We start from the raw sequence: 27830 nt of genomic DNA, 5'->3' as shown, positions 1-27830 counted from the left end.
ATCTGCATATGAGGCCCCGCCCCGCTCTTTGCAGGACGTCACTGCTGACTGCAGGGGCCTGAGCCGCTGCTGCCGCCGCCGCAGCCGCTGCCGCGCATCCCCACATCAACGCACTGGGGACCCGTCACCGCCTCTGCCAAAAGAGTCGCCGCCGCTAAGGTCGCCACCGCATCGGTGCACGGCAAGGTGAGCACCCAGGCAGTCTGGTGCACTCCTGCTTGGAGCAGCTAAATAACCTTCATTTGACTGATGGGCTGGCGGGGGCGGGAGAAGAGGTTGGCAAGGGTTAAATGGGGGGAAGAAAGCGGTGGTCGCAGGCCTGGGGCGAGGTAGGGCCCCGGCTCCCTCTACCTGCCGGATCTTCACGCCCCTACCCCCCAACCCCAGCTCTGCGGTGGAGGGGGAGGGGATGCAAGTGCCTTGCGGGAAGCTGCGTGCGCGTGCGCAGGGTGTGCACACGCGTGTGCGCGCCCGCCTGTGCCGGTGGGTCTGTGTGTATCCTTGCGTGCGTACCTGGATATGTTCGTGTGACTCCGTGGCGCCTGACCCAAGTATGTGCGTGCTGCACGCTTGTGAAGGGAGACGCGTGAATTGTGCGTGTGAGTGCACGGCCGTGTGCATGTGTTTGGGGATGCTTGCCAGGGTGGGTGACGTGTACACGCCTGCATGGGTGAAGGGCGCCGTGTGCACGGATGGGTTCGTACATCTGTATATGCATGTTCGTGTGGGTGTGCAGACAGGTGTCTACATCTCCGCCCTGTGCACGGTGTGTTCGACCCTCATATGTCGAACACCCGTGTATGGGTGTGTGCCCTGCTGCGTGCACGTGAGCGTGTGCACGCTCCGCCTATATCACGTGATATAGCTGCCTCAGTTTGAGCTCTCCCAGCCTGGGAGTCTAGGAGAAGAAGGGCTGCAGAGGTGCATCCCTTCGGACAGTCCACGTGTGTACGCCTGTGCTCCGTGCACCCGTGCTCGGTTCTGAGGAACATAAATGATTTGATAGGGGTGGGGCTGGCCGCACTCACCCCCTGACGGCATAGCTGTAGGGGTTAGAGTTACAGCAAGACTTGGGGTGCAGACCTGCTGGAGAGGGTGTCCCCATTTCTGTTGCTCTGAGCTTTTCCCTGAAGCCCCTGGCCTTTTAAGGTCACAGCCCCCTCTCTGCCACCGGCTCCATGGTTAGAACTGGGGCTTCTGGTGGGATGAGGGTAATCTCCACATGCTGGTCCCTTTTTGTGGTTCTGGAGTTCTCCCCATTCAGTGCCTGTACCTGGGATGGCAGGGGACCCTTCACGTTCGCCTGTGCCCCATACCCTTAGATGGCGTCAGCCACAGACTCGCGCTATGGGCAGAAGGAGTCCTCAGACCAGAACTTTGACTACATGTTCAAGATCCTCATCATTGGCAACAGCAGTGTGGGCAAGACATCTTTCCTCTTCCGCTACGCAGACGACTCCTTCACACCTGCCTTTGTCAGCACTGTGGGCATCGATTTCAAGGTCAAGACCATCTACCGCAACGACAAGAGGATCAAGCTGCAGATCTGGGTGGGTCCAGCTGGGGGACTCCTGGCTCCATCACTTTCCCTTCCTGAAACAGCAGCTCCAGCTTTGCCTCTTTCCTGTCTAGATTCATTCATTCATACACTGGGCATTTATCATGTACCTATCTGTGTACCAGAGGCACAGAAGAAAGCACCCCTGCTTTTCCATTGGAGCCTATTTAGTGTTCTCCAGGGCTGGGGGAGCAGCCAATGCTGGGTCCTCTCCTACCCCTGGTATTGGCAGAAGCATCACTGGGCTTGGTGCCTCAGTTTCCCCAACTGCAAGTTCTTCCATGTGTCTGAGGTTTCACTGGATCTTGGCCCCGAAACTCATTGCTTGGAACAGGCACGGGTACCTCCTCCAGGGTTGCCTGGCTGCCTCCTCCACCCACACAGAGGCCTGAAGGAGCCTGTTAGCTCCCACCCGTCCCAGGGCTCCCACTTTATGCAGAGTAAACCCTGCACCCCTCCCCAGGCCTAGGAGACACTGTCCGGTCTGTCCCTGTGATACCTCCACCTTAGTCTTTCTCTTCATTGTTGCCTCAACCCCCTCACCATTCTTCAAATGTACCAGGCAGTCCCACAGCAGTCTGCGCCAGCAATGCCCTCTGCCTGCATTGTCCTTCCCCTGATCTCCACATGGCTCCCTCTTCCATTTCCTTTGGGTTTTCAAATCCTACGCTAGCCCTACACTGCCCGTCCCTGTCAGGCTTTGTTTTCTTCCTCAGTCCTTATTGCCCTCCAACATAGGATACATTTCTCTTTTCATTGTGTATTTTCTTTTCACGTTTATTGTCTATTTCCTGCACTGAGCTGCCAGTTGCACAAGAGCAGTGATTTTTGTCCATTTTGTTTACAGCTGTGTCCCCAGTGCCCACTGTGGGGTGTGGCACAGGGCAGTGCCCTGAACATGTGTACCGATGAATGAGGGAGTAATATTGGACTCTATAGGATGATCGGAAACCAAGCTCTCCCTGACCCTGTGCCTCTGGGCAAACCCCCACTCCTCTCTGGGCCTCAAGGGGGCTGGACTGAACGATCTCAGAGCTCATTTCCACTATGAGGAGCTTACATGTGGGTCCTCTCTGATCCTGTCTCTTCCCCAGGACACGGCGGGACAAGAGCGATACCGAACCATCACTACAGCCTACTATCGAGGTGCCATGGGCTTCATCCTCATGTATGACATCACCAATGAGGAATCCTTCAATGCTGTGCAGGACTGGTAAGCACACCCCCAACCCCTCTCAGACTGTCTTCTGAGCCAGGCTTGGTGCAAAGCTTGGGGCTAAGGCTGATGAGGGAGCACCAGTCCCATTATTGGGGTCTCAGACCCGCTGTCAATCTATAATCATTAAAACACAGCATCATCAGCTCAAAATAATAACAAAAGATTTCAGGTAGAAAAATGAAAATATAAATATACAGAAAAAAATAGAGGAGAGAACAGAAAATATAAGGACAGTTGGCACAGGTTAAAGGTCATAAACATTTATATTTTTTGCCCAAAAGTAATGATAAATTTTAAGAAAATTTCTGATTTTGCTGAGGAGGGAGAAATACTTCTCTCCAGGGACAGGGATCTGGGAAGGGAGAGTTTGCTTGAAAAGAGAGATTTCCAAGATCAGGGAATTGTGGGAACAGACGCTCAGAGATAGGAGAGTTCTTGATAGGGTAGAGGCTGGAGGAAGAAGTGAACCTGACATGTTCCAGGAATAATGGGGACCTGGGGTGCTGAAGTGGGGTGGGGGAGTGGAGCTCTGATCCTCTAAGCCCTAACCCAACCCTGTTGCCCCCTCCTCTAGGTCAACCCAGATCAAGACTTATTCATGGGACAATGCTCAGGTGCTGCTGGTGGGGAACAAGTGTGATATGGAGGATGAGCGGGTGGTATCATCAGAACGCGGCCGGCAGCTGGCTGACCACCTTGGTGAGTGCCCGGCAGGGCTGGACACCTACAGGCTAGAAGAGGGACACTAAAGCCCTGAGAGGGGTGGGGACACATCCAAGGTCTGTCAGCAAAGCCAGGATAGGAGTCTGGATTCAAGTCCAGACTATTTATGATTTCTGCAAACTGGCCTTGACACAAGAGCTACGTGAGATGGATCTTGATGGATGCGTAAGAGTTCACTCTGCAGAAGTTACTGATTCACTCTGACATTCTCACTGCCTAATCTCGTGCTAGGTGTTGCTGGGCCCAGGAGAGGCCTCCAGCTTTGTAGAGTAGTGGGAGGGACCTGGGATGGGAGAATCCAGTGGGGAGCCAGGCTCTGCCTGGCATACGTAAGGCTTCAAGGGGTGGAGAATCTTGGAGAATGGTGCTTGAAGAAGGGGTGGTCTTTCAGGGAGAGGAAACAGCTCGGGCAGAAGCCATAGGTGGGAAAGATTCTATGCATTTTGGCAATAGTTTTACACAGGTCACTGGGAGGAAATGTGGCCAATATGCAGGGCCTGACCACGTGAAGAGCTGGGACTCTTCTGAGGACAATAGGAGCCACAGAGAGTGTGTGAGCAGGGAAGGACAATGCTGGATCTGAGTGACAGATGCCACCAGGGCCAGTGCATGGGGCTGGGCTGGGTGGTGAGAACAGGGGGCAAGGTAAAGGGGATAGTTTTAGGGTGAAGAAAAGAGTGTAGAAAATACAGAGCTGACCAAGTTCAATGTTATTTCCCTATGGGACTTGCCAGTGCCTTTACAGTGTGGTCAACACTGGGAACATCCAGGTATTTCTAGCTTCAGAGAAGTGTCTCTGAGAGTGGGGAGCCCAGGGTCTTCATCCCCCCTTCCCTGACCACAGGGTTCGAGTTCTTTGAGGCAAGCGCCAAAGACAACATTAATGTCAAGCAGACCTTTGAGCGCCTGGTTGATGTCATCTGTGAGAAAATGTCTGAGTCACTGGACACGGCTGACCCCGCGGTCACAGGCGCCAAGCAGGGCCCACAGCTCACGGATCAGCAGGCGCCCCCGCACCAGGACTGCGCCTGTTGAGAGCTGGCCCACCCATCCTGGCCCCCACCCTTGCCCGCCTCCTCCTCCAGGTTGACCCAGATCAAGACTGGGCCTGACCTGGTTCCCCTGGCTATGGGCGTGAGACCCCTGTCCTGACTTAGCCCGTCACCCATATTTATTATTGTAGCTATTTATTTATTGGAGATGTCCACTGGGGGCTCGGCACCCCACCCACCCACCACACCCTGTACAGACAGCCCTATCCCCGCTCTGCCGTGGCGTGTCGTGGCCCCTCAAAGTTACCACTCCCCGTCCTCTCCAGACCCACCTTTTTAAAAATTCACCCCCATCAATAGTTCTGTTTTGAAGAGGGGACCAGATGACACCTGAGGGCAGGGTGACCAGGTGGTGGGAGGTGGACAGGCCTGCCAGCTGCTTGGCTGTGACATAGTGGGCTGAGACCATGGCGGGGTCTCAGCATGGACCACAGGGTGGGTCAGAGCCAGACAATGGCCCTCCTGGCTCCTGGGCCCCCAAGGTTTTACGTTTTTTTGGAGGGGAGGCTGCAGTGGGTACTCACCACCCTGGGAACCCCCGTTTTCCTCACAGACTCGTCTGATGTCATGAGTGTCAAACTTGTCCCCAGTTCCCTAGAAGATGTCATGAAAACACTACACACATCCAATAAAGCGAATGGACAACGCTGTGCTCTTGTGCGTGCCACCTGCCAGCGCTGGCTGTGGTTGTCCACAAAGTTTTCAATGACAAGAAAATTTAATGGAGTTTCCACAGTGCATGACCAGAACATGACAGTGGTGCTGCCCAGCCCTTCCTAAGCCTCCAGATCCTGGTAGCCAACTCCAGGCCAGGCCCTGCTCTGACAGGATGGGTGATGTCCCCACCTTGGTTCTAGGGCCCAGTGCTAAGGATGGGACATCCTGGTCCCTGAGGCTCCCAGTAAGTAGGGCTGAGGGATGACTATTGATCTTCATGGCTGTGTTCCAGATGAGGAAATTGAGGCTGGGAGTGGGCTTGGAAGGGGTAGCCCAGTCAAGATGCCCAGGAGTTGGGGTAGGGTTGGGACTTGGCCCAGGACTCTGGCTTGGACTGCTACAGGAGCCCCTTCACCTTCCTGCCTAGGCGAGTGGTCAGCTAGAGGTCACTTTTGCCCTGTTTGGCATCTAGTTGGGGGGTAGAGTTGCCCAGGATGTACTTTGCCCAGGGTCACTCAGCCTGGGGGCGTCAGGGGGCCTGGGATCTGTCCACACAAGAGGATCTGGTCAGGTGCTGCACTCATCCCTCCAGGAGGAGCCCTCTTCCACCTGTCTGGGGGCTGAGGTCTGCCTGGCTGGAAAGGCGCAGCAGGGACCCGGCAAACGTCCCATCAGACAGCTGAAAGGGGCTCGGTCTTCATCCTGCTGTGATCAGCTCTCCGCCTACTCACCGTAGAGTGTGAGTTGTCAAGGGCACAGGAGGCCCTTACCCTAGAGGGGAGCTGTAGTGCCTTTTGGGGTTCACATTTGTGGCTTCTGAGGAGTCCCCTGGGTGCCCGATCTGTCCACTGCATTCACCCGGTACTTCAGGTAGGAGAGGTACGTGTCCCAGCCCAGTGTCAGGCCATTGATGTAGGTGACTCGGAACTGGGGGGGCACGAAGAGGAAGTTCACCAGCTGCGCTGCCGGCCACACGCACCAGTCAGCCTGTGAGGAGGGGCAGATTGTGGTAAGGAGTGGGACCAGGAGGGACCTGGGCAGGGCCTGGTGGCTGTGAGGGGTGGGGCGAGAGGGTTGTAATGGGGTGGAGAAGGAACAGGATGGACAGGGCCTGGTAGGGCACACCCACCTTGTAGAATTCCCAGAACTTGTCCCGCAGCTCCTGGCAGCTCTGGTCCAGAGTCTGGCCCTCTAGGCAGCCAAGGCCTGGGAAGGGAATGAGAGTGTCAGAGGCTGGAGAGTACCGATGATGGAGTGGGCGGGGCAGAGGGATAGCGTGTCCCAGGCAGAGGAACCGGGACATTTAAAAGCTGTGCAGTAGGAAGAGCAGTACAGTAGGGTGGCAGGTGTAGAAAAACAACACAGATCAAGTGAGTCCCAGGTTATAAACACGTACCTGGAATGATGGAGACACACCATTCCTGATGCTGAGGCTGTTTTATTACCTGTCTGGGGAGTGGGGCGGGGAGTGGGTGAAGACTTTCTTCTCAGAACCAAGGGCTGGGGTGATTGTGCCCCATCAAACACCAGTCTAGGCTCTTCTTCCTTCAGCCTCAGGGCCTTTGCACGGGCTGTTCCTCTGCCTGTTCCTCTGGCTGCTGGCTCCTTCTTCAAGTCTCAGCTGAGTTCCTCTCCTTTGGGAAGCTCTCTCAACCACCACCCAGGGCAGCCCCATCAGTTACTGTCCTCATCCTTCCTACACTTAGCACCATTGTCTGATTCTGCCATTCACACCTGTCCCCACTGGGTCTGTCCTGTCACCACTGTGATCCAGCCTCCAGTCCAGGGCCACCCACAGAGGAGGTGCATCAGAAATGTACCTTGGCCTCTTTAACACAAGGCTGGCTCTGTCCCCCACCCCTGACCTATGAGGGTATGCAAGGCCCAAGCTCATGGAGCTCCTTACCCAAAAAGTACCAGACACCCAGCAGGGGAGAGGCCACCAGCTGGTCGACTAGGACCTTCCTGAGGATGTTTGGAAGACTGCGGAGGCCAGATGCGGGGAGCAGGTGGTCCAGCCAGAGGTACCAGTAGTGCAGGAAGGGGCCCATGCTGCAGCCCACCGCAAACATGCTCGCTGAGGGCAGTCCAAGAGTCAGGGGGACCATGGTCAGTCAGGCAAACTCCCCAGTCCACTCCCTCCTTGGCTAAGACCTGGGTAAGCCTGATGCCCTCCCAGAGCCCACCCGGATATTCCCAGCCCCACCACCAGGCCCCATTCCAGGTCTCTTCCCTTCACCACCCTGAGAGGGTGGTCAACCATCGCCTGGCTTTCCAGAGGAGGAAAATGAGGCATAGTGATCCCAGGGGGGCAGCGGTCCAGAGACCACGCCCTTGACTGACCCGGGTGCAGCCCCCTGTGCTCAATGCTCGGTCCCTCAGTGCAGGAGGGAGGGAAGTGGACGAGGGGGTGGGCGGAGACGAGACCCCGTGAATGGGAGTGGAAAGAAACCCTAGGTATGGTAAGGAATAAAGACCCGGGCTGGAGGGTAAGGAGACAGACCCCCGAGTTGGAGGAGACGGAGATCCGGGAAGAGACCGGGGGTGGAAGGGGAGATCAGGGGAGGGGCAGTCAGCCTCTAGGGTGCACGCGGAGATCAAGGGTCCTGCCGAGGACTCCGGCCAGGGGTTAGAGGTCGCGGCCTGCGGGTCCAGTCCAGGGGTCTCCAAATCTGAGGTCGGGGTCAAAAGTTCCCCGAGGTCAAGGGCCAGCAACCCCAGCCTCCTCACCTGAGCGCCGCGGGTCAAACTTCTGGCCTGGCCGGGCGCGGATCTCCCAGGACTGGCGCGCGCCGTCCCCGGCCACCATGAGCACGCCGCAGCCCAGCGTATTGGTGACGAGCAGCGCACGGCCTTGGAATAAAGGCTGCCCCGCTGTGCACAGGCCGCGCAGCCACCGCCAGCCACCAGACGCCATGGCGCGCCGAGACTCAGGAACTGGGGCACCGGGACCGACCAATCCGGCGTCCCCGCTGCGCCGTTGTTGACCAATCGCTGACCGCTCCCACTCTGCCCGCGCTCTCTTCCCTAGTAGACCTCCAGATTTCCAGATTCTCGCGGAATTCCTGAGAGAAGTCCAGCCTGTGGCCCTGACAGCTACCGGGGCGGAAGTCTCATCCCTCAAAGATTCAAGGAAGTGGAGGCGAGGCTACAGTTTCGCTGCGCGCGCAGCCCAATCAGAGCCAGGTCCAGATACTGACCTTGGAACTGACTTGAGCTGGGCATCTGACCTCAGTTACAGAATAATGATAATAAACATATTGCTCACTGTTCCGGGAACATTACGCGCATTAATTTATTTCACAGCAACTCTGCTGCTGTACAGATAATTATATTCCCGTGTTACTTCCTGTGTTCCTGTAGGGGAAATGTGAATTTCAACGGAAACCTATGTATTACTTACAGGAACAGAGTATCGCAAACTACAGCCTGCGAACCAAATCCTGTCACTGTGTTTTTGTGAGCTAAGAATGTTAAATTTTTTTCATTAGTCTGGAAAAACCAAAATAATCTGAGGCGTGTGAAAATTATATGAAATTTAAACTTCTGTGTCCCTAAATAAAACTTTATTGGAACACAACCATGCCCATTTTTTTCCTGTAGTTTACTCATTCACTAAAATGAGTAGTTGCGACAAAGACTTCAGCCTGTAATAAGTAAACCATTAAATCGCCTTGTATTACTGGACACCTTTCAAGGTTTTTTGATTCTGATTATACTGGAACTTTTTCTAAGCTCTGTAGTTATATCTGGTAACAATAAAAAAAATTTTTGCCTACAGGCATGCAAATGAACTGTCAGGTGGAGAGACACTCCCCCCAATTATTTTTTGCCTTACTTTGCATATTTATTTTAATATCCCCGATTTGTCTGTTCTTTGGATCCCCTTTGAAGTGGTAACACCTAACCAGTTCTCCTCATTGAGTTAACAATTTTTAACACATGCTCATTTTTACATCTGTACAAGAGTCATGATTTTAACTTTTCTGGGAAAATTATCCTTCAGCATTTCCTGTTGCTATCAAGTACCTCAGCCTGTTATTCTAGACTTTAAATTTTACTGAATGTTGATGGAAAAGTTCCAGCGTGATTAAAAGAGGAAAATAGTCAAATTATGATTCATGGGACAATCAGGTAAACTTTGTCGACAACCATGTTCAAGAAACCAAGTTTCATTTTTGAGAACCAATGTTTACAAAGTCCTCACAGGAAAACTGGCTCACTCACACCTGGCTTGCAGGGTAAGTCTTATAGGTTGGTTCAGGTTGGTTTAAGACCCTTCAAATATTTTGGGGATGGCAAAAAGGGAGCAATTCACTAAGAGGCACCGATACTCGTGGAGTTTCTCATCTTGAGTTAGCCAATGATAGAAGCTTTCCTTTTTTTTCTCGTTTATTTTCTTTTTCAATTACAGTTGACAGTCAATATTATTTTATGTTAATTTCAGATGTACAGCTAAGTGGTTCGACATTTATATAATTTAGAAGTGATCCCCTGATAAGTCTAGTACCTTCCTGGCACCAAACATTTTTATTACAATATTATTGACTACATTCCCTATGCTGTACTTTTACATCCCTATGAATATTTTGTAATTACAAATTCTTAATCCCTTCACCTTTTCCACTCGGCCCTCCCAAACCCTCTCCCATCTAGCAACTATCAGTTTGTTCTCTGTATCTATGAGTCATTTCTGTTGATAGAGTCCCATCTGAGATTGCTTACAGAAACTTCTTGCAAAGCAAACTGAACGCCTACTGTACCTGTGTAAATTATCAGGGCAAACTCAGTAAGATCTGCCAAAGAAGGCCTCTGAGATTCTTTTTAACAAAGGGGACAACATATTATTTGTCCATAAAAAGAAAAGAGAGAGAGAGAGAGAAGGAAATCCTGGTATTTGTGACAATGTGGAGGAAACTGGAGAACATTATGTTGAGTGAACTAAGTCAGGACAAATACTGTATGATCTCACTTACATGTGGAATCTAAAAAAGTCAAAATCAGAACAGCAATTGCCAGGGGCTGGGGGTGGGGGATGGAGAGATGTTACAACATCCAGAAGTGTTTATTAAATTGATTCTAACATAGCACCATTCTCAGTGGGACAAGATTCTTGATCTTGGGGCAAAATGTTGAGGCTGGGCTTCATGGAATGGAATGTGTAAGTTATCTGGATGACAAGCCACTGAGTCGGGATCAGAAAAATGGAGCTCAATCTTCATCAGCTCCCTCCAAGTGCAACAGCTATCACTTGAGGCAGACGTCCCTATGGGAGCTGGTCATGAATGGGCAGACATCTGGCTTCTCACCCTAGAGGAGGTAGCCATGAGTTGGGGTCATGAAAGAAGACCTTACCCCCATTTGCTAAATCTCACTGTTGTCTATCCACCTTACCTGGTACAATTGGCACACGAGGGATAGGAGCTGGCTCATATCATCCAAGGGTTTCTGCACAAAGCAAGACAGGGATCACAAGTGCCACCTGCCCTGACCAACCCCTGCCCAGTCCAGAAGGGACTGCAAATGGCTCTGAGTCTGGCCCCTGCCTTCTGCCTCCCAGACTGGTGGGCACATCCCTTATGCTGGTCCCTGCTTGGTGGTCAAGCTGAGGGCTACAAGAGTTCTTACCCCATTGACGACGACCCAAGGCACATACTCGTGGGGCGGCTGTAGAGCATCGGTTAGCTGGGCGTTCATGTGCAAGAGCTGCATGCCACGGTCCCCCATTGCACACTCCATGATGGTGTCGGGGGACACCTTTGGGGCATAGATCTGCAGGCACTGAAGGCAGAGTTGGGCTGGTGAGCTTCAGTCTCCTCCCTGTTATCTCCCTAACAGTCCCCTCACGGGCCCACAAGCCAACTCTCTGATTCTTCACTGGCAACAGGGGACAGTTGGGTCCACAGTGATGCAACAGTGCTTGTAAACAGCAAGTACTTATACATGCCTGAGCAGAGGCCCCTGAGGCAGGGGCTCAGGCTGCTCCTGCCTCCCCTACAAACCAGACCCACAGCCTCTGACCCCTACATTTTTCTCAGAGCTTCCATCTGTGCTGTTCCCTCCACCAGGAACACTTATCCTCCAGCTTCCTTAGCATCTCCTGAGGGCTTCCTCCTCCTCTGCACTCCCTTAGCCCCACTACGGATGTGCAGGGCTGGGGTGTCTCAGGGTGTGGTCTTCTAGGTGGCCCGAATGTTTGATGAATGAATAAATGATCAGGGCAGGTGACTCACTCCTTTGGGAGTTCTTTTTCATAATCCTCCAGGGAGGTAGGTGGGGCTGTCCTGTCATCCCCATACCCCAGAGGAAGATCATCTTTTGTGTCCCTGCACATTCCTGTTCATCTGAGCCCAGCTCAGAGGCTCCTCCTAGAGAAAACCCTCTCTGATCTACCCATGCCCCAAGAAGATCCTCCTTCCCTTGATTCAGAGATTGAGCCTTTGAGAGGGAAGAGCATTTTCCTGGGGATATACAGAGGAGTGGCGGTTGGGGCCAGGACTTGAACCTGGGTCTGTCTGGGTGCAGGAAAGGCCAGGGTCTCCCAACCTGGGCCAAGTGAGACATGTGTCACTCACCGGCTTCAGATTGTTCTCCATGTCATCCATTTCCTCTAAGCAGACAATGGTCAGGAAGGCTATGTTCTTCTCCAGCTGGTCCAACAGACAGGCCTGAGGGTGGGAGGTGGACAGGCACGGATGTGAGGGGGGCTCAGAACACCCCAATACCATTCTGAGAATAATCACAGGCATCTACTAATGAAGTTATGAATGAAAGCATTATTAAATGGAGGCACATGGGCAGGGTACAGAGCTGGTCCCAATGTCCTCTGAGCCTGGATTTCACCTTCATTACCACCTGCAGTCTCCTTGGCCTCTGTGCCGCCTAAGAGGGACTCTGGGGAATGCTCACCTCCACCTTGTTAAGCTTGCACTCCTCCTCCCCGTGCTGGCACGTGAATTCCCATTTGCCACTGACGTTCTGTTCCTGCAAGACAATGGGGTGAATGCTGGCGGGCCGGCAGGGTACCTTCCAACCCTGGTCAGATGCCTTGGTTTCCCTGGTGCCCATGTACCTTGGCATTTCCATAGGGCACCAGAGTGACATTGAGGATCTCTAGGACCATCAGCCATGTTGGGAAGAGCTCTCGAACCAGGAAGCCCCGGCAGCCTGGGCACAGCGCCTCATAGTAGAGGCTCACGTTGACAGGTGGCGAAGAGGATTTTCTGAGGAGCACCTGCGGGCAAAGGTCGCCGGCCTGCTTGGGAGGAAGGAGTATAAAGTGAGGGCAGCCCTGCTTGGTTCTCTTGAGGAAAGGGAGCCATAAATAGTAAGTGCTCCTTCCCACTCCTGACTCTAAGGCTTTATTGCGTCCCTGAATCTGTCTGCAAAATGGATATGACAGACTTGCAAACAGTAGACACTTAACTCGTGCATAGCTCTTGCTTTCCTCCAGGTGAGGTGAAACCTCTGGCTCGGGGCGGGGGACTGTCTGCAGTTAGGACTCAAGGCAAGCACATTTCTGGTCTCTGACCTCAATCCTGCCTTCTCTGAGGTGCATAACACAGGAGATTAATGCATGCTCATTTGTTGCCACTTTATGCCCAGATCCTTGGCCCTACACTTGCCCTGACTCCTCTTCCTCTCAAGGGGCTCACGTGCCCACTGCGGATTTAGCGCCTAATAAGTGCTGACTTCCGACTTCAGCTAAGGGGTGGCAGGCATCCAGGTGCGAGCAAGTCGCTCAACCTCCGGGGCATGTGTTTGCTCCGCAGCAGAAACACTCAAGCTCTTTCCTGGTCAAAGTGCACCCAGTAGACAGCATCTGAGAGTGGGTGCCATGAACAGGCTTGTCTGGGCTTCCTCAGCCTGAGATGGAAAAGCGAAAGGACTCTGAGAGTGTGGCCACAGTACCGGAAATTAAATACGGGGATTTTCCGCACCGATGGGGCGCGTCCCCTCCAGACCCTGGGCTACTCTGGCCAGGTCTGGAGAAAGGAAAGAGCCCCTTGCCCGACTTGGGTGCCGGTCCCCGCTGGCCCACAGGCCGCGTCGCCGTTCCTACCTTGCAGAGGGCCGACCCCTCGGGGAGTGTGTCCAGCAGGGACGCGGGCGCCGCCGCGGGGAAATGGAGCAGCAACAACAGCACCGGCAGGAACGGCAGGAACGGCAGGAGTGGAGACATGGCCATCATAGCTTGGGCACAGGCGCAGCTGCAGGAGGAGCGCCCGGGGAGGGAGCGGCCTTTAACCCAGCGGTGGCCCTGCCCCCAAGCAGGACCCGCCTCCCGGGACATACGCCCCTCGGGGCCGACTGGCACCTCTGGGTGTCCGCACTTCTTTTTCTGGGTCTTTCTTTCCAACTCGCCTCCGCCCCTACCGCCGCTAGGTGCTGGGCGGGCAATCAAGAGGCCGTCGAGCCGCTCTGAGGTCCCCCCCAACCCCGTCCCTCGCAATCAGGCACGGCCGCCCAGTCATGTGAGGCTGGGGCCTGAGCGCCTGGCTGGGGCTTCCGGGGTGGTCCGGTCCGCGTCCCTAGTCCCGAGACCCCCGTACATTAACGGTGGGTGACGCCCTGCCTGGGAGTGGGCATGGGTTGCACAGCCAGGCCTCTTCCTTTTAGCCCGTCTCGGGACATCCCGCACTCCTTACCCTCCCTCTGTCCACCTCCCTCCCCCCGNTCCCGCTCTCAAGCCCCGATGCTGGGTCCCGAGGGGCTGACTCAGGCTTGACCACAGCTGGGCCAGAAAGCAGAAGCTAGCGTGAGAGGGGAACTCACTTCTCTTGGTCCCCAAGCCCTGGCTAGGGATTAGGAAGAGGAAAGCTGGCGTTTCTTCTTCCCACCGTCCCAGGCTCTGGAAGGGAGGTGCATCCTGGCCCCTAGCGTGCTCGGTGTGGGGAAGAGAAGCCCGGATTTGAGCAGTAATTACCCGAAGCCTGTACTATGTCCATGGGGTGGGAGGGTGGGGGTGGCCGTGTAGGGCTCAAATTACAGCTGGTTGTGCCCAGACTGTGATGGCCTGCTGCATGGAGAGCCAGCCTTTCCAGTTCATAAATGGGTGAAGAAAGAGGTTGTTGGGGAACAAAGCCACCATGAAGCATGAGGCAGAGGAGAGCCAATACCCAAGGCTGAGGGCAGGGGTGGGGTGGGGTGGTGTGGCTGGGCTGAGCCTGGGATGGTTTGACACAGGACAGCAGTGCCTACATACAGAACAGCCCAGATGAAGGCTTGGAGGCTGAGGGTATTGGGAGAAAGACCGAGATAGTCGCATTTTGCCAGGCCTCAAATGCCAGGCGTGACGTAGAACCAGGTTCCACAGGAGGAAATGGTCGTATCTGGCCCAGAATATAGCCGCGTCCCCAGAGCCACAGCCGGTTTCTGCCTCCAGTCAGGAAGCCCCAGCCCGCACATCTACACTCAGAACAGCAGGTTGAGAGCCAGGCTTTCCTTGAAGTCCCCAGGACTGGACAATCTGCCCACACTGTCCCTTTGGACCTTCATAAAACCCAATTCCTTCCTGAAGTCTGCAATATGAAGCAACACAGCTTTGGAAGCTAGTTGGGTGTTCTTTCATCCTGTGCTGGGCAGGATGAAAGAAATAACAATAAACATAATTGCTACAATTCCAGAGGGATTCATACACATAACCCTACCTATTTGATCAGAGACATACCATTGGGGGCCCAGGTAGCAACTATTAACTCCATTTGGTAAGAGGAAACTGAGGATCAGAGGGGAGGCAACTTTCCCAAGGAAAGCCAGTTGGTGGTACAGTGCAGACTCCGGCTAGAGGCCTCCTGGGCTCGACCAGCCTGGGGCCAGGGCACTGAGGTGACCTTTATCCTGTGAGTACCCATACAGTGGGTGAGGACCGAGGGGAGACAGCATCTGGGCTGCAGTTATGGGGTACCTCCTGACCGAGCACAGAGCAGGGACAGTGCCTGGGAAGGCCCAGGGATTTGAGGTCAGGCAGGCAGCTCCTGTACCTTGGTGAGCCCAGTGAGAGAACCAGGTCAGTACTGTGGCTGCTCCAGGCATGTTGGGCCCTGACAGGTGCTAAATGGGGAGGGGAGGCAAGGGCAGAAGGCTCCCAGTCCTGGGGGTAGTGAGGGCCAAGGGACAGAAACCTTAGGGGTAGGAGATGGTGAACAGGAGACTAGGTTAAAGACAGGGGATTCAGATCAATGTCCCCTGGGACCTGGTGGCCTGTTAAGGACAGGTGTTTAAGGGTCAGAGGAGTCAGCAGGGAGGGGACAGCCCCGAGGGCATTAAGAACATGGAAGACTCCTCTGGGTGGCATGGGAGAGACTGTTGACTATTGACCCCACCTGGCAATGAGGAAGGTGCACATCAGAAAGCATACATAGCTGGTGGCTGAGTGCTGGGCCTCAAACCTGGGGAGTCAGCCTGGGAGGCAGTAAGGAGGTGGGCTAGGGTCTGGGGTTCCCCGAGCAGGCCACGGTGTGGGGCAGAACTCAGGGTTTGGTGTGTGTGTGACCTTGGGCAGGTCTCCCAACTTCCTTAGACATGAGCAGCTACACTGGGGGGGTGGGAGTTGTCAGCCCTCACTGGCAGCCTGAGTTAAACTCAAGTCCATCTCTGTGTGACCCTGTGAATGTCAGGGCTCCCCGCATAGAGTGGCCATGGAGAAGCCTCGCCAAAAACAGAAGCATCTACTGAGTTCAATGTTTTATATCCATATCAGTATCAACGTACCATACAAAACTCAACTGCCAGCCTAGCCGGGCAGGCAGGAGGGGGTCTGCGGCAGCATAGAAAACTGGGGTTCTTGTCCCGAAAGAGGAGAGAAAATGGGTTTTACAGTCAAGGAAACATAAAATCAGAACCCAACATGATCGAGAAGCCTTGAAACTGCATCAAGTGGAGGTGCTGTGGGCAGTGATGCATCCCACTTGCCCCAGCAATACCGGCAGCCTCGATTCCTGGGAGGCCCGGGGCTGGGTGTGGCCAGGTTGCAAGGTTATTTTTAATAATTTTCTTTCCGGGGCTGGGGGACATCTTGGCAGCAGCCCCGTCACAGCAGGTTTCACTTCAGGGTTTGGAGGGGAAGTTGGAGTCTGTGGGGCGGGTCCTGCCCGGCCCCAAATGTCATAGCCACGGTTCTAGGAAGTGACCCAGTGAAGTTCCTTCCTGCCGACCCCAGGTCTATGGCTTAAAAATCGGGGCGCCCAGGCTGGGGCTGAGCAGCCCAGGGGCCTCTGTAAACATGGCAGGTGCAGGCAGGTGGGGCTTTGGGGACCCTGGAGACCTGCAGGGGCAGCCAGAGCCATGGGGAGGGCAGAGCCCATGGGGAAAGGGAGCATGGGGTAAAGGAGACAGGTCCCCAAACAAAAACTTAGAGGGACAGAATCCAAGAGAGACGAAGAGAAGACAGATGGGGACAGAAAGAGACAATGCTAAGGAGAGACAGAGACTCAGAGAAAGCAAGAGGCAGAAACAAGCAGAGAGGAGAGATGATGGAGAGAAACAGTTGCAAAGAGATAGAAAAAAAGATCAAGATAGAGATTCACAAAGAGAGACACACAGAAAGATGGAGTCCCTCGCCGCAGCTTCCTGGGCGCAGGTGGTTCTGCTCCGTCTGGGTCAGCGGGTGGTGGGTGGGGGTCCGGGGCCAGGGGCTCGAACAGGGTGGGCCAATGTGACAGTGAGCGCGTCGTTGTGCTGCACCAAGGAGGTGTGTTGGTAATGCAGCACCAGCTCCTTTAAGGACCCATACAGATTGTAGGGCTCTGCAAAGCCCAAGCCGGTGGCCGTGCGGTAGATAACGCAGTGCTTGGTGTCGCCATCCACCCTGTGGTGTGGGGAAATAGGTGGTCAGGTGGGTACCCCCCACGGGCTCTCCTAGCTGCTCCTCCAATTCCTGGACCCTGACCTGGCCCAGGCCTGGCCATCTCCAGGCTGGACACTGTCCCGCTTTCCCCCTTGAACCCCAACAGTCCCTTCTTCTATGGGGGTCTTCTCAGCTTTCTTCCCAAGGCCTAGCACACAGGAGGCACTCAATAAGAGCTCTTGGAAGGAACATGTGGCTGCCCCACCCCCAGGCACTCACACCACAGAGCAGGCGTAGCAGCCTCGCTGGCTGCTCTCACGGATGAGGAAGGTGCCGTCTCGTTTGCCGCTCAGCATTTCCTCAGCCTGTGTGCGGTTGATCTTGCCCACGTACCAGGTGCGTTCCTCGTGGTGGGGCAGGTCATCCTCGTCCTCCATCAGGGCGTACTGGCTGTAGGGGAGGCAGGAAGGGGCCCTAGTCACTTTCCTGCCAGCCTCTGAGGCATCCCTGCTGCCTGGACAACGCTCCCTCCCTGGAAACTACTCATTCTACAAAACTTACCCAGAACAGCCCTTTTCTGGAAAGACTTCCCTGCCCCCCTCCAGGTGGTCACTTACTCCTCAGTCTCATTTTTGATCCCCAACCATTCGTTGATTTTCTTCTGCCGGGTGCCTTTCTGGGTGAGCCATCTGGGAGGAAGAAGAGAGGTGGGTTGTGCAGCACTGGCAGGGCCACCCCACAGGGGGCCTGTCCAGCCTAGCTGGAAAAACAGGCTGACCTATGAGGGTGGATTTGGGTGCAATGTCACTGGCTGCCACAAGGGGGTAGCCTTGGCTTCGCCAAGAGCAGCTTGAAGGGGATGCTGGCTGGTTCTGCCTGGAAATCTGCGATTTACTGTTTCTATTACCACTTACTGAGCTCTCAGAACATGCCACTCTGGCAGGGTCTTATCACCACCAGAGGCTCAGTCCTAGGGGCTGCATGGCAGTGCTGTTGGCCTTAGGTGGAAAAGAAACTTTATGAAGGACTTGGAGAGGAAAAAATAAGCTAATATGTATGTGGTTGCTCAGAACAGTGCCCAACATACAGCAGGTGTAAATAATAAGCACCTAAGGTCTGGGCGGGAGGGGAGCCCTTGCCAAGGTTTTTGAGACGGGGCTGCAGGCGAGCGCAGGGCACTCACACCAGGTACTGGTCTCGGATCTTGCGCAGCTGCATGAGGTCTGGCTTTAGGCTGTTCATGCGCTTGTCGATCTCCCGGTTGTCCAAGGCCTGTGCCCGCAGCTCCTGTTCCAGCTTCGTGCGGCTCTCATGGATCTCAGCAATGCGAGACTTGAGTCGCTCCGAGTTCAGCAGGATTCTGGGGAAGGAGTGCCTCAGAGATTTCTTTCTGGCGAATTCCTATTAATCCTTCAAAGCCTATTTCAACTGATCTTCCCTCCCCCTGGAACTCCTGGCTGCTCTCTCTACTTCCTTTCTTTCCTCGCTTGTACTGCACCAGATAGGTTGGAGTAGGGAAGGGCAGAGGAGCTGGACTCACCTCTGCATCTCTTTCTCATTGCCCTCACGCCGGAAGCGTTCCAGATATTCCTTGCTACACTTCTCTTGCGTCTGGCCCTGCTCTTCAAAGATCTTGATGGTTTCATTGAAGGCCTCAATTGCGGTGCGCTTCATCTGTAGTTCCTAGAGGGGGTGAATCATAGCACCTACTGGGACTCCTCACATGTACCTCATATCAGATCCCAATTTTGATATGGAGACTTTGCTCAAGGTGTTCCATCCACCAGGCATGTCGTTCCTCTAGCTCCTGCTGCACCAAACGAACTCCTCTTCAACCTGCAAACCACCGCTCCCGAAATCCACTCCTTTACAATCTCCTTTGGGCACCTTATAAACACCTGGACTTGTTAGCACTGCTGAGAATTAATGATAAATCTATCTGCTACAGTTCATGGGGTTCCTCCTTGGGGTAGATTCTGTAACGAGCACCTCCCATGTACCATTTAAAGGAAACTGCCAGTGGCCTCCTAAAGTCAGAACTATTAATGGGGAAATTGAGGTTCAGGGGACCTAAGTCATGTCCAAGGTCATGATGTTCCTAACTGATCCCAGACAGGCGTCTTGTCCATGCCAAGCCCCAGCTGACTCATCAGTGCTAAGTTCCTGCTCTGTGACCTGGAAGGGGTCGTCTGTCCCCGTGGCCTCACCACTGCCTCTCTGTGCCTCTGTCTCCCTGTGTGTGCAGGCCTGAGGTACCTGGGAGGTACGTGTGTACTCCTCGTAGAGCTGGTCGTACTCGCGGCTCTTGTCCTGGTACTGCTGGTGGTAGACTTTGAGCTGGGCACCCACTGCCTCCACACTGTCCTCCTTGACAATCTGGTCCTGAGGACACCCGGTGTAATCAGCGAAGCCACCTGGGAAACTGAGACCTGGAGCTGCCCTCCCCAGCCACCATTTAGGCCCCAGACCTGCTGGTACTTGGATACAGGGTAGAGGAGCCGCGTGTCCAGTTTGGCGTTGTACTGGGCCAGGGACTCATGGCGGTAGTGGGCAATGAGGTCCACAACAGAGCAGAAGGTGAGTGGTTCCGAGAAGCCGTAGTGCCCGTCGCGGTGGAAGACCTTAATCAGCTTGTTGTTCCCGCCTTTCCTAGGGGTGGGTAAGAGAGGGTGTCAGAACCCAGTGGGACCCCCCAGCCTGACACCCATATCTCCCGGCCCTGGTACCGCACAAGTCCTACTCCCAACTGTCACAACAGTCATCTCAGTCAGGCCCCCACCTGAGGGTCAGAGTGTACTCTCCCTGGATCTTGCTGGAGGCATCTCGGACCAGGAAGGTACCATCAGGTGTGTCCCGGAGTTTTTCGTTCACCTCCTCCCTGTGGGGACATCCAGGATTGGGGCTGCCCGAGACCCTGCCCTTCAGGCCCTGCCCATCACGCGGTACCACCCACACAACCCTACCTGGAGATGTCACCCCAGTACCACTCAGCATCCTGCAGGGAGGGTGGGCTCCCCCCATTGGCCAGCCCTATGGGGGTGGGCTTTGCTTTGGGTGGTTTAGGTGGCAGTGCTGAAGGACAGGAAAACAAACACACATTAAGTATTAACTCTAAGCTGTAGTCAGCTCCCACTGTAACCAAGCCTGCTCACGCTGGTGGGGCCCAAGTCAGCACTCGTAGCCCTCCAACAAGAAAAGATAATAATACAAGGGGAGAGTCACCTGGTGGTGCAACCTCCTGCTCCTCTAGGTGCTCCTGAAGCAACTTTTCCACCAGCAAGGCCGGGAAGTCGGGGAAGAGCTCAGTCCTGGGGGAGGGGAGTGCAGTTAGCGCTGGGTAGGGCTGTCTGCACATGGGTATGCACATGGTCTTGCATGTGCTTGTACACCTGGGGGGTACACGTGAAAGCTGGGAAGAGAGGCCGATGACACAGGCAGGTGTGGGAGGCCAACTTTACTTATGTATGTGCTTTAAGTGTTCAATATGCTCACACGAGAACAGGACAAGAGTCCAGCACCTGGGGTGGGGAGACCAGAGCAGGTGCTGGTACCACCCACGTGACTCCCCTCTGGTCTAGGCCTCAAACCTTGCTGGGGTGGGGTCTTCCTGTAGCCCAGGTTCACTCCTTGTTATCTTTCCTAGCCACCCCCACCACAGCAGCTCTTGCCTGCTACCCACCCCACGCCAAGCCTCTATCCCTTCCTCCATCTAAAGCCCCGCCCCCTTAGGTACCAGCTGCTCACCCATCGGGTGCGCCCCCTGGCGGAGGCGGCGAAGGCGGAGCAGCGCGCAGCTGCAGGAGCGGCCCGAAGGCAGTGCCCAGGGCTCGCACCGCTGGGCCAGGGGCAGGGGCACGCCGGGCCATGCGACCAAGGTGCTGGAGCAGGAAGCGCAGCGTGAGCGCATGGTGCAGTGGCAGCGTCGGGGGCTCCAGCACTGGCCCTATGGGTCCCACGGCCTCTGCGGATAAACAGCCAGGAAGGGTGAGCCGGAACTTGTGCACTCCAGCCCTGCCCACCCCGGGTTCCCCGCGTAGCTCACCCCGCAGGGCCCGGCGAGCCTCGGCCGCGGCCTCCGGTGTCATGATGGGCGAGGGCAGCGCCAGCAAGAAGCCCTTGATGCCATCCGCCAGAGTTGCCGCATCCCACTGATCCACGTCGCTCAAGGACCAGTCTGTGGGTGCAGGGGGGCCGGGTCGGCAGGGCTTTCCAAGTCAGTTCCCGCCCCACCACTGCCCATTGAAGCTCCCCCTCACCTGTGCGCAGGGGAGGCAGCTCAGGCCTGTAGAGGGATTCGCTGTCTAGCCCTGGATGGCGGGAGGAAGAGAAGGGGTAGGCCTGCTGTCAAATGCTGCCCTGACCTCATATGGGGCCTGGGGTAGCTACTCAACCTCCCAGAGATAAGAGCAGGGGGAGGGATAGCATATACAATGGCAGTTCCAATATCCAGGGTCCGACCTCCCCCTGGGAGTTAGTCCTTCCCCAGTACAACACAGAGGTCCAGAGCATCTGGGCTCAGCTTCCTCCAATGCAGAGTGAGCCCAGTAGCTCTGTGAGGGGATAAGTTGCCCATCACCAGAGGTAAGCAAGCAGAATCCAAGGGTTGTAGCCAGAGGCTCACCTGTCCGCTCAATGGCCTCCACAAGCTTCACCAGGAGAGGGGGAGCCACATCAGGTGGGGAGAACTGCTCAGGCAGGTCAGGGAGTGTGGGGCCTGGTAGGAGGGGACAGTACGTTGGCAAGATCCCTGAAAGGACCCTACTCTCTCTCTTGGCCTGCTGTATCTCAGCTGAGGCATCTTCAGGCAGGGCCCAGCTCAGGCAAGTGCCTGGCATCTGGACCACTACCCTGGGGAAGCCAGAGGCACTGTGGGTGGGGCTGAAAAGGCCAAGTTAGTGGGAAACAATTTTCCGAGCTATCAGTCATACAACTTCAGAGATCAAGTACAGTAACTTGCTTAGTGTCCCCCCAAAATGATGTCCACATCCTAATCCCTGGTACCTGTGACTGTGACCTTATTTGGAAACAGAGTCTTTGCAGATATAATTAAAGGAAGAATTTTGAGATAAGATCACATTGGATTTAGGGCCCTAAATGCAATGACTGGTGTCTTTATAAGAAGAAAACCCATGTAACAACAGAGACAAATATTGAGGTAATGCGGCCACAAGTCAAGGACACCTCTGACACTTGATATTGGACCTCTGGCCTCCCGAACTGTGAGAGAATGAAGTCTTATGATTTGTGGGAGTTTGTTACAGCAGCCCCAGGAAACTCACAGGTTTCAACCTCTGCCTATGATGGCTGTGCAACCTTGGGCACAGGGTCTGCTTTCTCTGTGCCTCAGTTTCCTCAACTGAGAAACTGGCATCATCTCTTCCTTAGTGGGAAAAACAAAGTGGCTGAGATAGAATTAAAGAAAAATATCCCCATCCAGGTCATAATACCTCACTCCAAGGACCTTCCTTCACTTTCTAAGTCATTTTGCTTTGAAAAAACGATCGCCTTTTTTAAAATCCTGAAACCCTTCCCAAGGGGTGCCAGGGGCCTCTCTGGCCCAGCTTCTGCAGGCCCCGAGTTTCCTGCTCCAGTGGGCTCTTTGTGTTCAGACGCTTTGCCTGCACTGCCACCACTTCATGTGGCTCTGGCCCTCAGCAGGACGCCCTGGCACACAGCAGGGGCAAGCTGGGGCCTGCGGGGCCTCGCTGAGTGATGGGCCAGGTGGTGCCTCAAGCTGGAGAAAAGCCCAGCTGCATCGAAAAGGCCAAAAAAACTCCAAACCAAAACAACAATAATAACAACGAAAAACAGTGAAAGAACAAGGGAGAGGAGGTTGGGAGCCATGGTTCTGAAATTTGACTCTGAAACTTGTCTGTGATCGGTTTGTGAAACGGGGAGGGAGGTGCTGTCAGAACAGGTGTCACTCCATTTTATGGGTGAGGAACTGAGGTTCAGAGAGAGAGCAACCTCCCTATGGGTGCACAGCCAGGCAGAGGCCCAGGCGACACTGGGGTGATACACGTAGCGCCCCATGGGGGTGGAATGGAGGAAATGTAGGCAGCCATGCAAGCTCTCTGGAGTTCTTAGGATCCTGGAGGGGCAGGACCTGAAGGCACAAAGGGGCCAATCTTTCTTGTTTCCAGATGAGGAAACTGAGGACTGGAGAGGGCCAAGCCCTAGCCGACGTCTCCCAGTCCTAGGAGATTTGGAGGGTGGGGCTGCTCCCCTGAGTGGGGATATGTGTGGAGGCTGGACCCAGGCCAGGCAGAGGAGGGAGGTGGCTGTTACCAGGGGAAGAGGCAGATTCTGGCTGGGAGCCCAGATGGGGCCGCCTCCTACTCCTCCAGGCCAAGGCAGGACGCAGGCCAGGCCCTGAAGACACCAGATGCTGCAAGGCCCAAGCCAGCACCACACCAGCTTTGCAGCCCCCACTCTGCTGCCGCCCCCCATTCTGCCTCATGCCGTGGGATTCTGTGGGCATCAGTGTCCCTCTGGCACAAAACCAGGCAGGCCATTGGTTGGGGCCATGGTGCCTCCCAGGGCCTTGGCCTTCCCTGGGTGGTCCTGAAAGAGTGGTCCAACCCCCTTGCACCTCAGTCTCCTTGTCTGTACGTGGGCCTCCCTGGGCTGCTGTGAGGTCGGAGCAGACCATGCCCAGCACTCTGCACTCATAAGCCTCCTCCCCACAACCCGAGCCTGTTTCCCTGGCTAGAACCCACGCCCCCGGCCCAGCATACTGCAATTTCAACGTATACTCAGAGTGCCCTCGAGTCTGGGAGAGTACAGGGTCCTCACATCGAACCATGCTGCATGACTGAGGCCACCCTTTCTGGGCGACGAGGCTCTCTTCATTTTGGAAACTGGGTAAAATCAGAGTAACAAAGGGGGTGCCTCAAGGGACCCTGTCTGCAAAACACAGAATGAAGCTAAATTGAGCCTCGGAATCCTACTGAACATTCTCCATTGTTTTCAAAATTAATCCCATGATGTGTCTGAAGTGGTGGCCCCTGTAGGCCTCCCCCTTCTCACTCCACCCTGACCACAGCTGTTCCCTGAGCCCATTATATTCCCACCTCACGGCCTTTGCCTTGTTGAGCTTGCTGCCTGGAGCCCTTCACTCCCAGCTCCTTCCTCATAGCCTTTGTCGTCACCTAATCACATTCTTGTCACTTCTTGAATTGGAAGGCCCATGAAGGCAGGGCCAGGCCTGTGTCCACCTCTGTGTTCCAAGTAGTGTGAACTGCATCCTGCCCTGAACAGCAGTGTGGTCAACACTTTGTCAATAGACCAAATGTCCTTATTCCTCCTCCCTTGGAAGAGGAACCATTGCCTCCCTGGAAAGGAAAGGAAACTGAGGGTCTGAAGAGACCACTCACATCCCGGACAGGGCCCCTGACTGCTGCTCACCTGGCTCGGGGGCCCCCTCTTGGGGCCTGGCGGGCAGTGGGCGGGGGCCACGGGGGCGAGGGCCAGGCCTGGACAGGGCCACAGGCCCCAGGAACTCGACATAGGTGCCTGGAAAATCACCGCGCTGCCGTGTGCGTTCGTTGAGGCCAGGCATCCAGCCCACGTTCTGTGGGCAGCGCTCACTGCCCTCGGCCACACCCAGGACCTGCAGGGCTGCCCGGCTCACCACCAGCAAGTCGCCTGGTAGCAGCTCCAGGTCCTCTGGCCGCTCCCGACGAAATGGGTACAGTGCACGGTACTGGAAGCCCTCAGCGCCAGCCATGGTGGGCTGTGGGGAGGGGTCAAGTCGGTCACGCAGCTGCTCGGGGCCCCAGAAGCCCCATCAGCCAGGGTGGGGGCCGGGAGTTTCCGCTGGGTCAGCTTGAGGCACTTGAAACCTCTATTTCCACCAAGAAGTTACAGGTAACCACAGGGGATGCTCACGCCTTGCTTCCTGCCATTATTCCACGACCCTGACAAGGGTCACTTGTTGCTTCGTCCACCATTCGTCAACTGGTGGGAGTTGGCAGTGTGATCTCCGGTCACTCGGCCGCTGTGTGCCCCCTCAATCTGTAGGGCTCAGCCAGGCCACTCACTCTCTCACACGTGGGGCCATTGGCGCCCAAGGCTGGCGGCTCTTCCAGCTGCGCCAGACGAGGGAGCCGAGGGCACAAGCTGTCACCATGCTCGGCAGGGGACGCTGACCTAGAGAGAGATGACAAGGTAGTATGAGCCAGGTCGTACTACTCCTATTCCTAACTCAGAGATAGGCCTACATCCTGGGTTGGAATCCCCTGATTCACTGGGTCACCTAGGACCAGTGCCTGCCCCTCTCTGGGTCTTAGTTTCCCTAGTCATAAAGTAGGTGCAATAGCTCTCCCTTGGAGCATCTGCCCTAGGTATACTGCATGCTTCGTAAACAAGCTCTGTTAGAGACAGGGAAACTGAGGCTCAGGGCAGGGAAGTCTTTGTCAGGCTAGGAAGCCAGGACTCAAAAACTCACATCTGCTTAACTTCTAGGCCCAGGATGAGAGGAAGCAATAGCCACAAGGCCAAATAGTTAAACCCAGAGAGGAGAGGGAGACAGGGGACACTCAGGGTGCTGTGGGAGCACTAAGGAGAGGTCAGGTGAGCTGAGCACAGAAGGAGGCAGCAGGGGCACAAAAGGAGGTCCTGGCAGAGGCCCCTTGCACAGGCAAAGGCCTAGAGGTGAGTCCAAGCAAACAGATCTGATTTCTGCAGGGGAAGAGTGAATAGGGGTCCTGGCCGACTCAGCACAGGGCCGCACAGTAGGTGCTCAGCACATGAGGGGGTTGGTGGAAGGCTGAGAGGACCCTGGCCCCAGGTGGATGGCAGAAGGGCCCTACAGCTGCCAAGGGGAATGCTGCTGTTTGCAAGATGATGACTACTTTCCAGAAGCCCCTAGTCTCAGAGAGAGAGAGCCAAGCACACACACATTCCTAGTCTCAGCTCTTCAGGTTCACCTCAACCTCCTGAGAGGCTGAGGTGCGGGGTGCTTTCCTGGAGGGCGAATCCTCACTAAAGACAGGAAGGGGCATTGCTAACATGCAAAGGCTTGACAGCAGAAAGTTGCTTGCCAGAAGTTTAAGCCACTGACCAGACCACTCAGGGCCTCAAGTGCCAGGCAGAGGGTAAGGGATTACCCTCTCCCTGCCCCCACATATACACCGTGAGAAGCATCAGAAGGTGTCCAAAAAGCGAGGAGAACCTCCACGTTCTGAAGCGCCCCAACTTACCCGCTCCCTGGCCCCTGTATTCCCATTCTACAGGTGGGAAAACTGAGGTCCAAAGAGGGGATGTCGAAGAAACCACCTGGATCCGCTTGCCTGCACACGTTTGCACATGCCTGGTGAGCGCGCTGGGGACCCAAGAGCTCCCTAATCCAAGAGGCGGGGTGTTGGAGCCAGGCCTAGCGGAGTGGTGGAGCTCGAAAGCTGGACGCAAGGCCTGCGTGGACCCCGCAAGCCGAGCCCAGGGAACAGAAATGTAGCCGACCCCAGACCCTCGCACTCCATGCCCCCACAATGCATGGGCGCCCCTCGTTTCTTCTCGACGCCCCGCTCCCAGCAGGGCCTCCCTCTATTCCGGGCCGCGGCGCCAGCCCCGTATCTCAGCCTGGAGGCACCCCGTTCCGCCCCTACGGTCCGGGGCGGCTGCACGGCTGCCAGGTAGAGACTGAGGCCTTCAGCTCTCTGCGGCCTCCCCAGGTCCCACCGGCCCACACTCTGTCTTGGCGCCCCTCATTTGCGCGCACCCCCAGGCCCGCCTTCCACGCCGGCCAGCAGACTTACCTGGTTGTGGCCGTCGCCGCAGCCGCCGCCGCCGCCTCCGCGGCCGCCGTCACGCGAAGTCGAGCTCGACCCGTGGCTCCACTGCGGCCGCCGTCGCCGCTGCCACGGGATTGCTGCTGCCGCCGCCGCCGCCGCCGTTCCGAACGGCCGGGCCCGCCCCCGGCGGAAATGGCCGAGCGTATTCGGGCCGGGAGGACGAAGCAAGGCCAAGGCGGAGCCTGGGGACGCCCGAATGCTTCCGGAAAGAGCCAAACGTACTCCCGCGGGATTGGAGAGTAGCGGGGTGCACCGGAGATAGCCGATTATTTCCGGAAATAACCGAACTCAATCGGGTCAGATGAAGGATTCCCGACAGTGCCCTCGGCTGGGCTGGGTTGGGACTCCCGAGCGATTCCGGAAATAGCCGAGCGCAATAGGGTCGGACGAGTGACCCAGAGGCTGGGCTCGGCAGGGCTCGGCTGAGTTTAGAGACGCCTGAGCGGTTCCGGAAATGGCCAAGCGTGCCCCGGACTGGCGGAACAGAGGCTGAGCCCAGAGACCACGGAGTTTCTGGAAAGAACCGGGTTTGCTCGGCCCCAGATGAGGCCCTAGGAATTCAGCCCCAGAGACAGACCACCAGCTTCTAGAAATTGTCGAATGGACGGCTCCAGAGGGCGGATGATGCGGCCCTGAGCTCAGGGAACAGGAGGCGGCGTGGTGAGAATACCACAGAAAGCTGAGGGCTGAAAAGGAGCCAAGGTGCAAGGCGTTTCCTTGGCAGCCCACAGCGTCCAGAAGCAGCTGAATGAACTCCGGCCCTGCCGGCGCAAGATCACGCCCACTACGGGACGAGATGCAGACTGTTTTCGGAAAAAGCCGAAGACACTCGGAAACGGAGGGCGTGCCCAAAGATTTCTGACCCGAAGGAGAGCTCGGGAAGTAACCGAACCCGCTCGGGCTGGGCTGGGTTCGGGTAGGGATCTGGGGAGTTTTAGGGCACAAGCCAAGTAGGTATAAAAAGGACACAAAAATGGCTCATTTATTTTATTAACATGGGTGCCTGGATGACGCTTTTAAGGGCAAAGCCCAGGATGGG

At 55.6% G+C, this 27830-nt stretch overlaps 4 protein-coding genes across 5 annotated transcripts; 1 reads left to right on the top strand and 3 right to left on the bottom strand.

Moving 5' to 3' along the window:
• The first annotated feature begins 14 nt into the window (after positions 1 to 14).
• RAB3A (RAB3A, member RAS oncogene family) lies at positions 15 to 5202 on the top strand. Its single transcript, XM_039867869.1, has 5 exons — positions 15 to 186; positions 1323 to 1550; positions 2653 to 2771; positions 3352 to 3476; positions 4345 to 5202. The coding sequence occupies exons 2-5, from the start codon at positions 1323 to 1325 to the stop codon at positions 4533 to 4535; spliced, it is 663 nt and encodes a 220-aa protein (XP_039723803.1). The 5' UTR covers positions 15 to 186; the 3' UTR covers positions 4536 to 5202.
• On the bottom strand, positions 5203 to 8325 carry MPV17L2 (MPV17 mitochondrial inner membrane protein like 2). The gene is made up of 4 exons (XM_039867870.1): positions 7940 to 8325; positions 7116 to 7286; positions 6339 to 6415; positions 5203 to 6196 (listed from the first exon to the last, which is right to left on the bottom strand). The coding sequence occupies exons 1-4, from the start codon at positions 8124 to 8126 to the stop codon at positions 6011 to 6013; spliced, it is 621 nt and encodes a 206-aa protein (XP_039723804.1). The 5' UTR covers positions 8127 to 8325; the 3' UTR covers positions 5203 to 6010.
• A 1913-nt stretch (positions 8326 to 10238) lies between these two features.
• Positions 10239 to 13625, bottom strand: IFI30 (IFI30 lysosomal thiol reductase). 2 transcript variants are annotated; one of them, XM_039867867.1, is made up of 7 exons: positions 13272 to 13625; positions 12282 to 12467; positions 12119 to 12193; positions 11785 to 11877; positions 10838 to 10990; positions 10604 to 10657; positions 10239 to 10519 (listed from the first exon to the last, which is right to left on the bottom strand). In XM_039867867.1, exons 1-7 carry the CDS (start codon positions 13500 to 13502, stop codon positions 10457 to 10459), a joined length of 855 nt encoding a protein of 284 aa, XP_039723801.1. In that variant the 5' UTR covers positions 13503 to 13625; the 3' UTR covers positions 10239 to 10456. The 2 variants fall into 2 exon arrangements, with proteins under 2 accessions (XP_039723801.1, XP_039723802.1); XM_039867868.1 differs by having other exon boundaries at positions 12282 to 12464; positions 13272 to 13519.
• Positions 13626 to 15880: 2255 nt separating this feature from the next.
• PIK3R2 (phosphoinositide-3-kinase regulatory subunit 2) lies at positions 15881 to 26890 on the bottom strand. Its single transcript, XM_039867865.1, has 16 exons — positions 26756 to 26890; positions 24405 to 25148; positions 21619 to 21711; positions 21254 to 21304; positions 21040 to 21171; positions 20742 to 20958; positions 20220 to 20305; positions 19961 to 20069; positions 19777 to 19875; positions 19466 to 19646; positions 19254 to 19379; positions 18538 to 18680; positions 18181 to 18357; positions 17615 to 17686; positions 17277 to 17447; positions 15881 to 17018 (listed from the first exon to the last, which is right to left on the bottom strand). The coding sequence occupies exons 2-16, from the start codon at positions 24724 to 24726 to the stop codon at positions 16811 to 16813; spliced, it is 2187 nt and encodes a 728-aa protein (XP_039723799.1). The 5' UTR covers positions 24727 to 25148; positions 26756 to 26890; the 3' UTR covers positions 15881 to 16810.
• Positions 26891 to 27830: the final 940 nt, after the last annotated feature.

This window comes from Pteropus medius, unplaced genomic scaffold (assembly GCF_902729225.1).
Source record: "Pteropus medius unplaced genomic scaffold, Ma_sr-lr_union100, whole genome shotgun sequence".
NCBI classification, from domain to species: domain Eukaryota; kingdom Metazoa; phylum Chordata; class Mammalia; order Chiroptera; family Pteropodidae; genus Pteropus; species Pteropus medius.
The sequence above is the reverse complement of the archived record's forward strand: the minus strand, read 5'-3'. Positions and strand labels throughout refer to the sequence as shown.

What these genes read in the sequence shown, in the direction of transcription:
- RAB3A (XM_039867869.1), top strand. Translation starts at nt 1,323, where the DNA reads ATGGCGTCAGCCACAGACTCGCGCTATGGGCAGAAGGAGTCCTCAGAC. An exon ending in GGATCAAGCTGCAGATCTGG is followed by an intron (nt 1,551 to 2,652) that starts GTGGGTCCAGCT and finishes TCTCTTCCCCAG; the next exon opens with GACACGGCGGGACAAGAGCG. An exon ending in GCAGCTGGCTGACCACCTTG is followed by an intron (nt 3,477 to 4,344) that starts GTGAGTGCCCGG and finishes CCCTGACCACAG; the next exon opens with GGTTCGAGTTCTTTGAGGCA.
- MPV17L2 (XM_039867870.1), bottom strand. Translation starts at nt 8,126, where the DNA reads ATGGCGTCTGGTGGCTGGCGGTGGCTGCGCGGCCTGTGCACAGCGGGG. An exon ending in GGGTGTCTGGTACTTTTTGG is followed by an intron (nt 6,416 to 7,115) that starts GTAAGGAGCTCC and finishes TTCCCTTCCCAG; the next exon opens with GCCTTGGCTGCCTAGAGGGC. An exon ending in AGTTCTGGGAATTCTACAAG is followed by an intron (nt 6,197 to 6,338) that starts GTGGGTGTGCCC and finishes CCCTCCTCACAG; the next exon opens with GCTGACTGGTGCGTGTGGCC.
- IFI30 (XM_039867867.1), bottom strand. Translation starts at nt 13,502, where the DNA reads ATGTCCCGGGAGGCGGGTCCTGCTTGGGGGCAGGGCCACCGCTGGGTT. An exon ending in TGCCCTATGGAAATGCCAAG is followed by an intron (nt 12,194 to 12,281) that starts GTACATGGGCAC and finishes ATTGTCTTGCAG; the next exon opens with GAACAGAACGTCAGTGGCAA. An exon ending in TCGTGTGCCAATTGTACCAG is followed by an intron (nt 10,520 to 10,603) that starts GTAAGGTGGATA and finishes TACCTCCTCTAG; the next exon opens with GGTGAGAAGCCAGATGTCTG.
- PIK3R2 (XM_039867865.1), bottom strand. Translation starts at nt 24,726, where the DNA reads ATGGCTGGCGCTGAGGGCTTCCAGTACCGTGCACTGTACCCATTTCGT. An exon ending in AGAGGGGGCCCCCGAGCCAG is followed by an intron (nt 21,712 to 24,404) that starts GTGAGCAGCAGT and finishes CCCTCCTACCAG; the next exon opens with GCCCCACACTCCCTGACCTG. An exon ending in CCAGGGGGCGCACCCGATGG is followed by an intron (nt 20,306 to 20,741) that starts GTGAGCAGCTGG and finishes CCCCTCCCCCAG; the next exon opens with GACTGAGCTCTTCCCCGACT.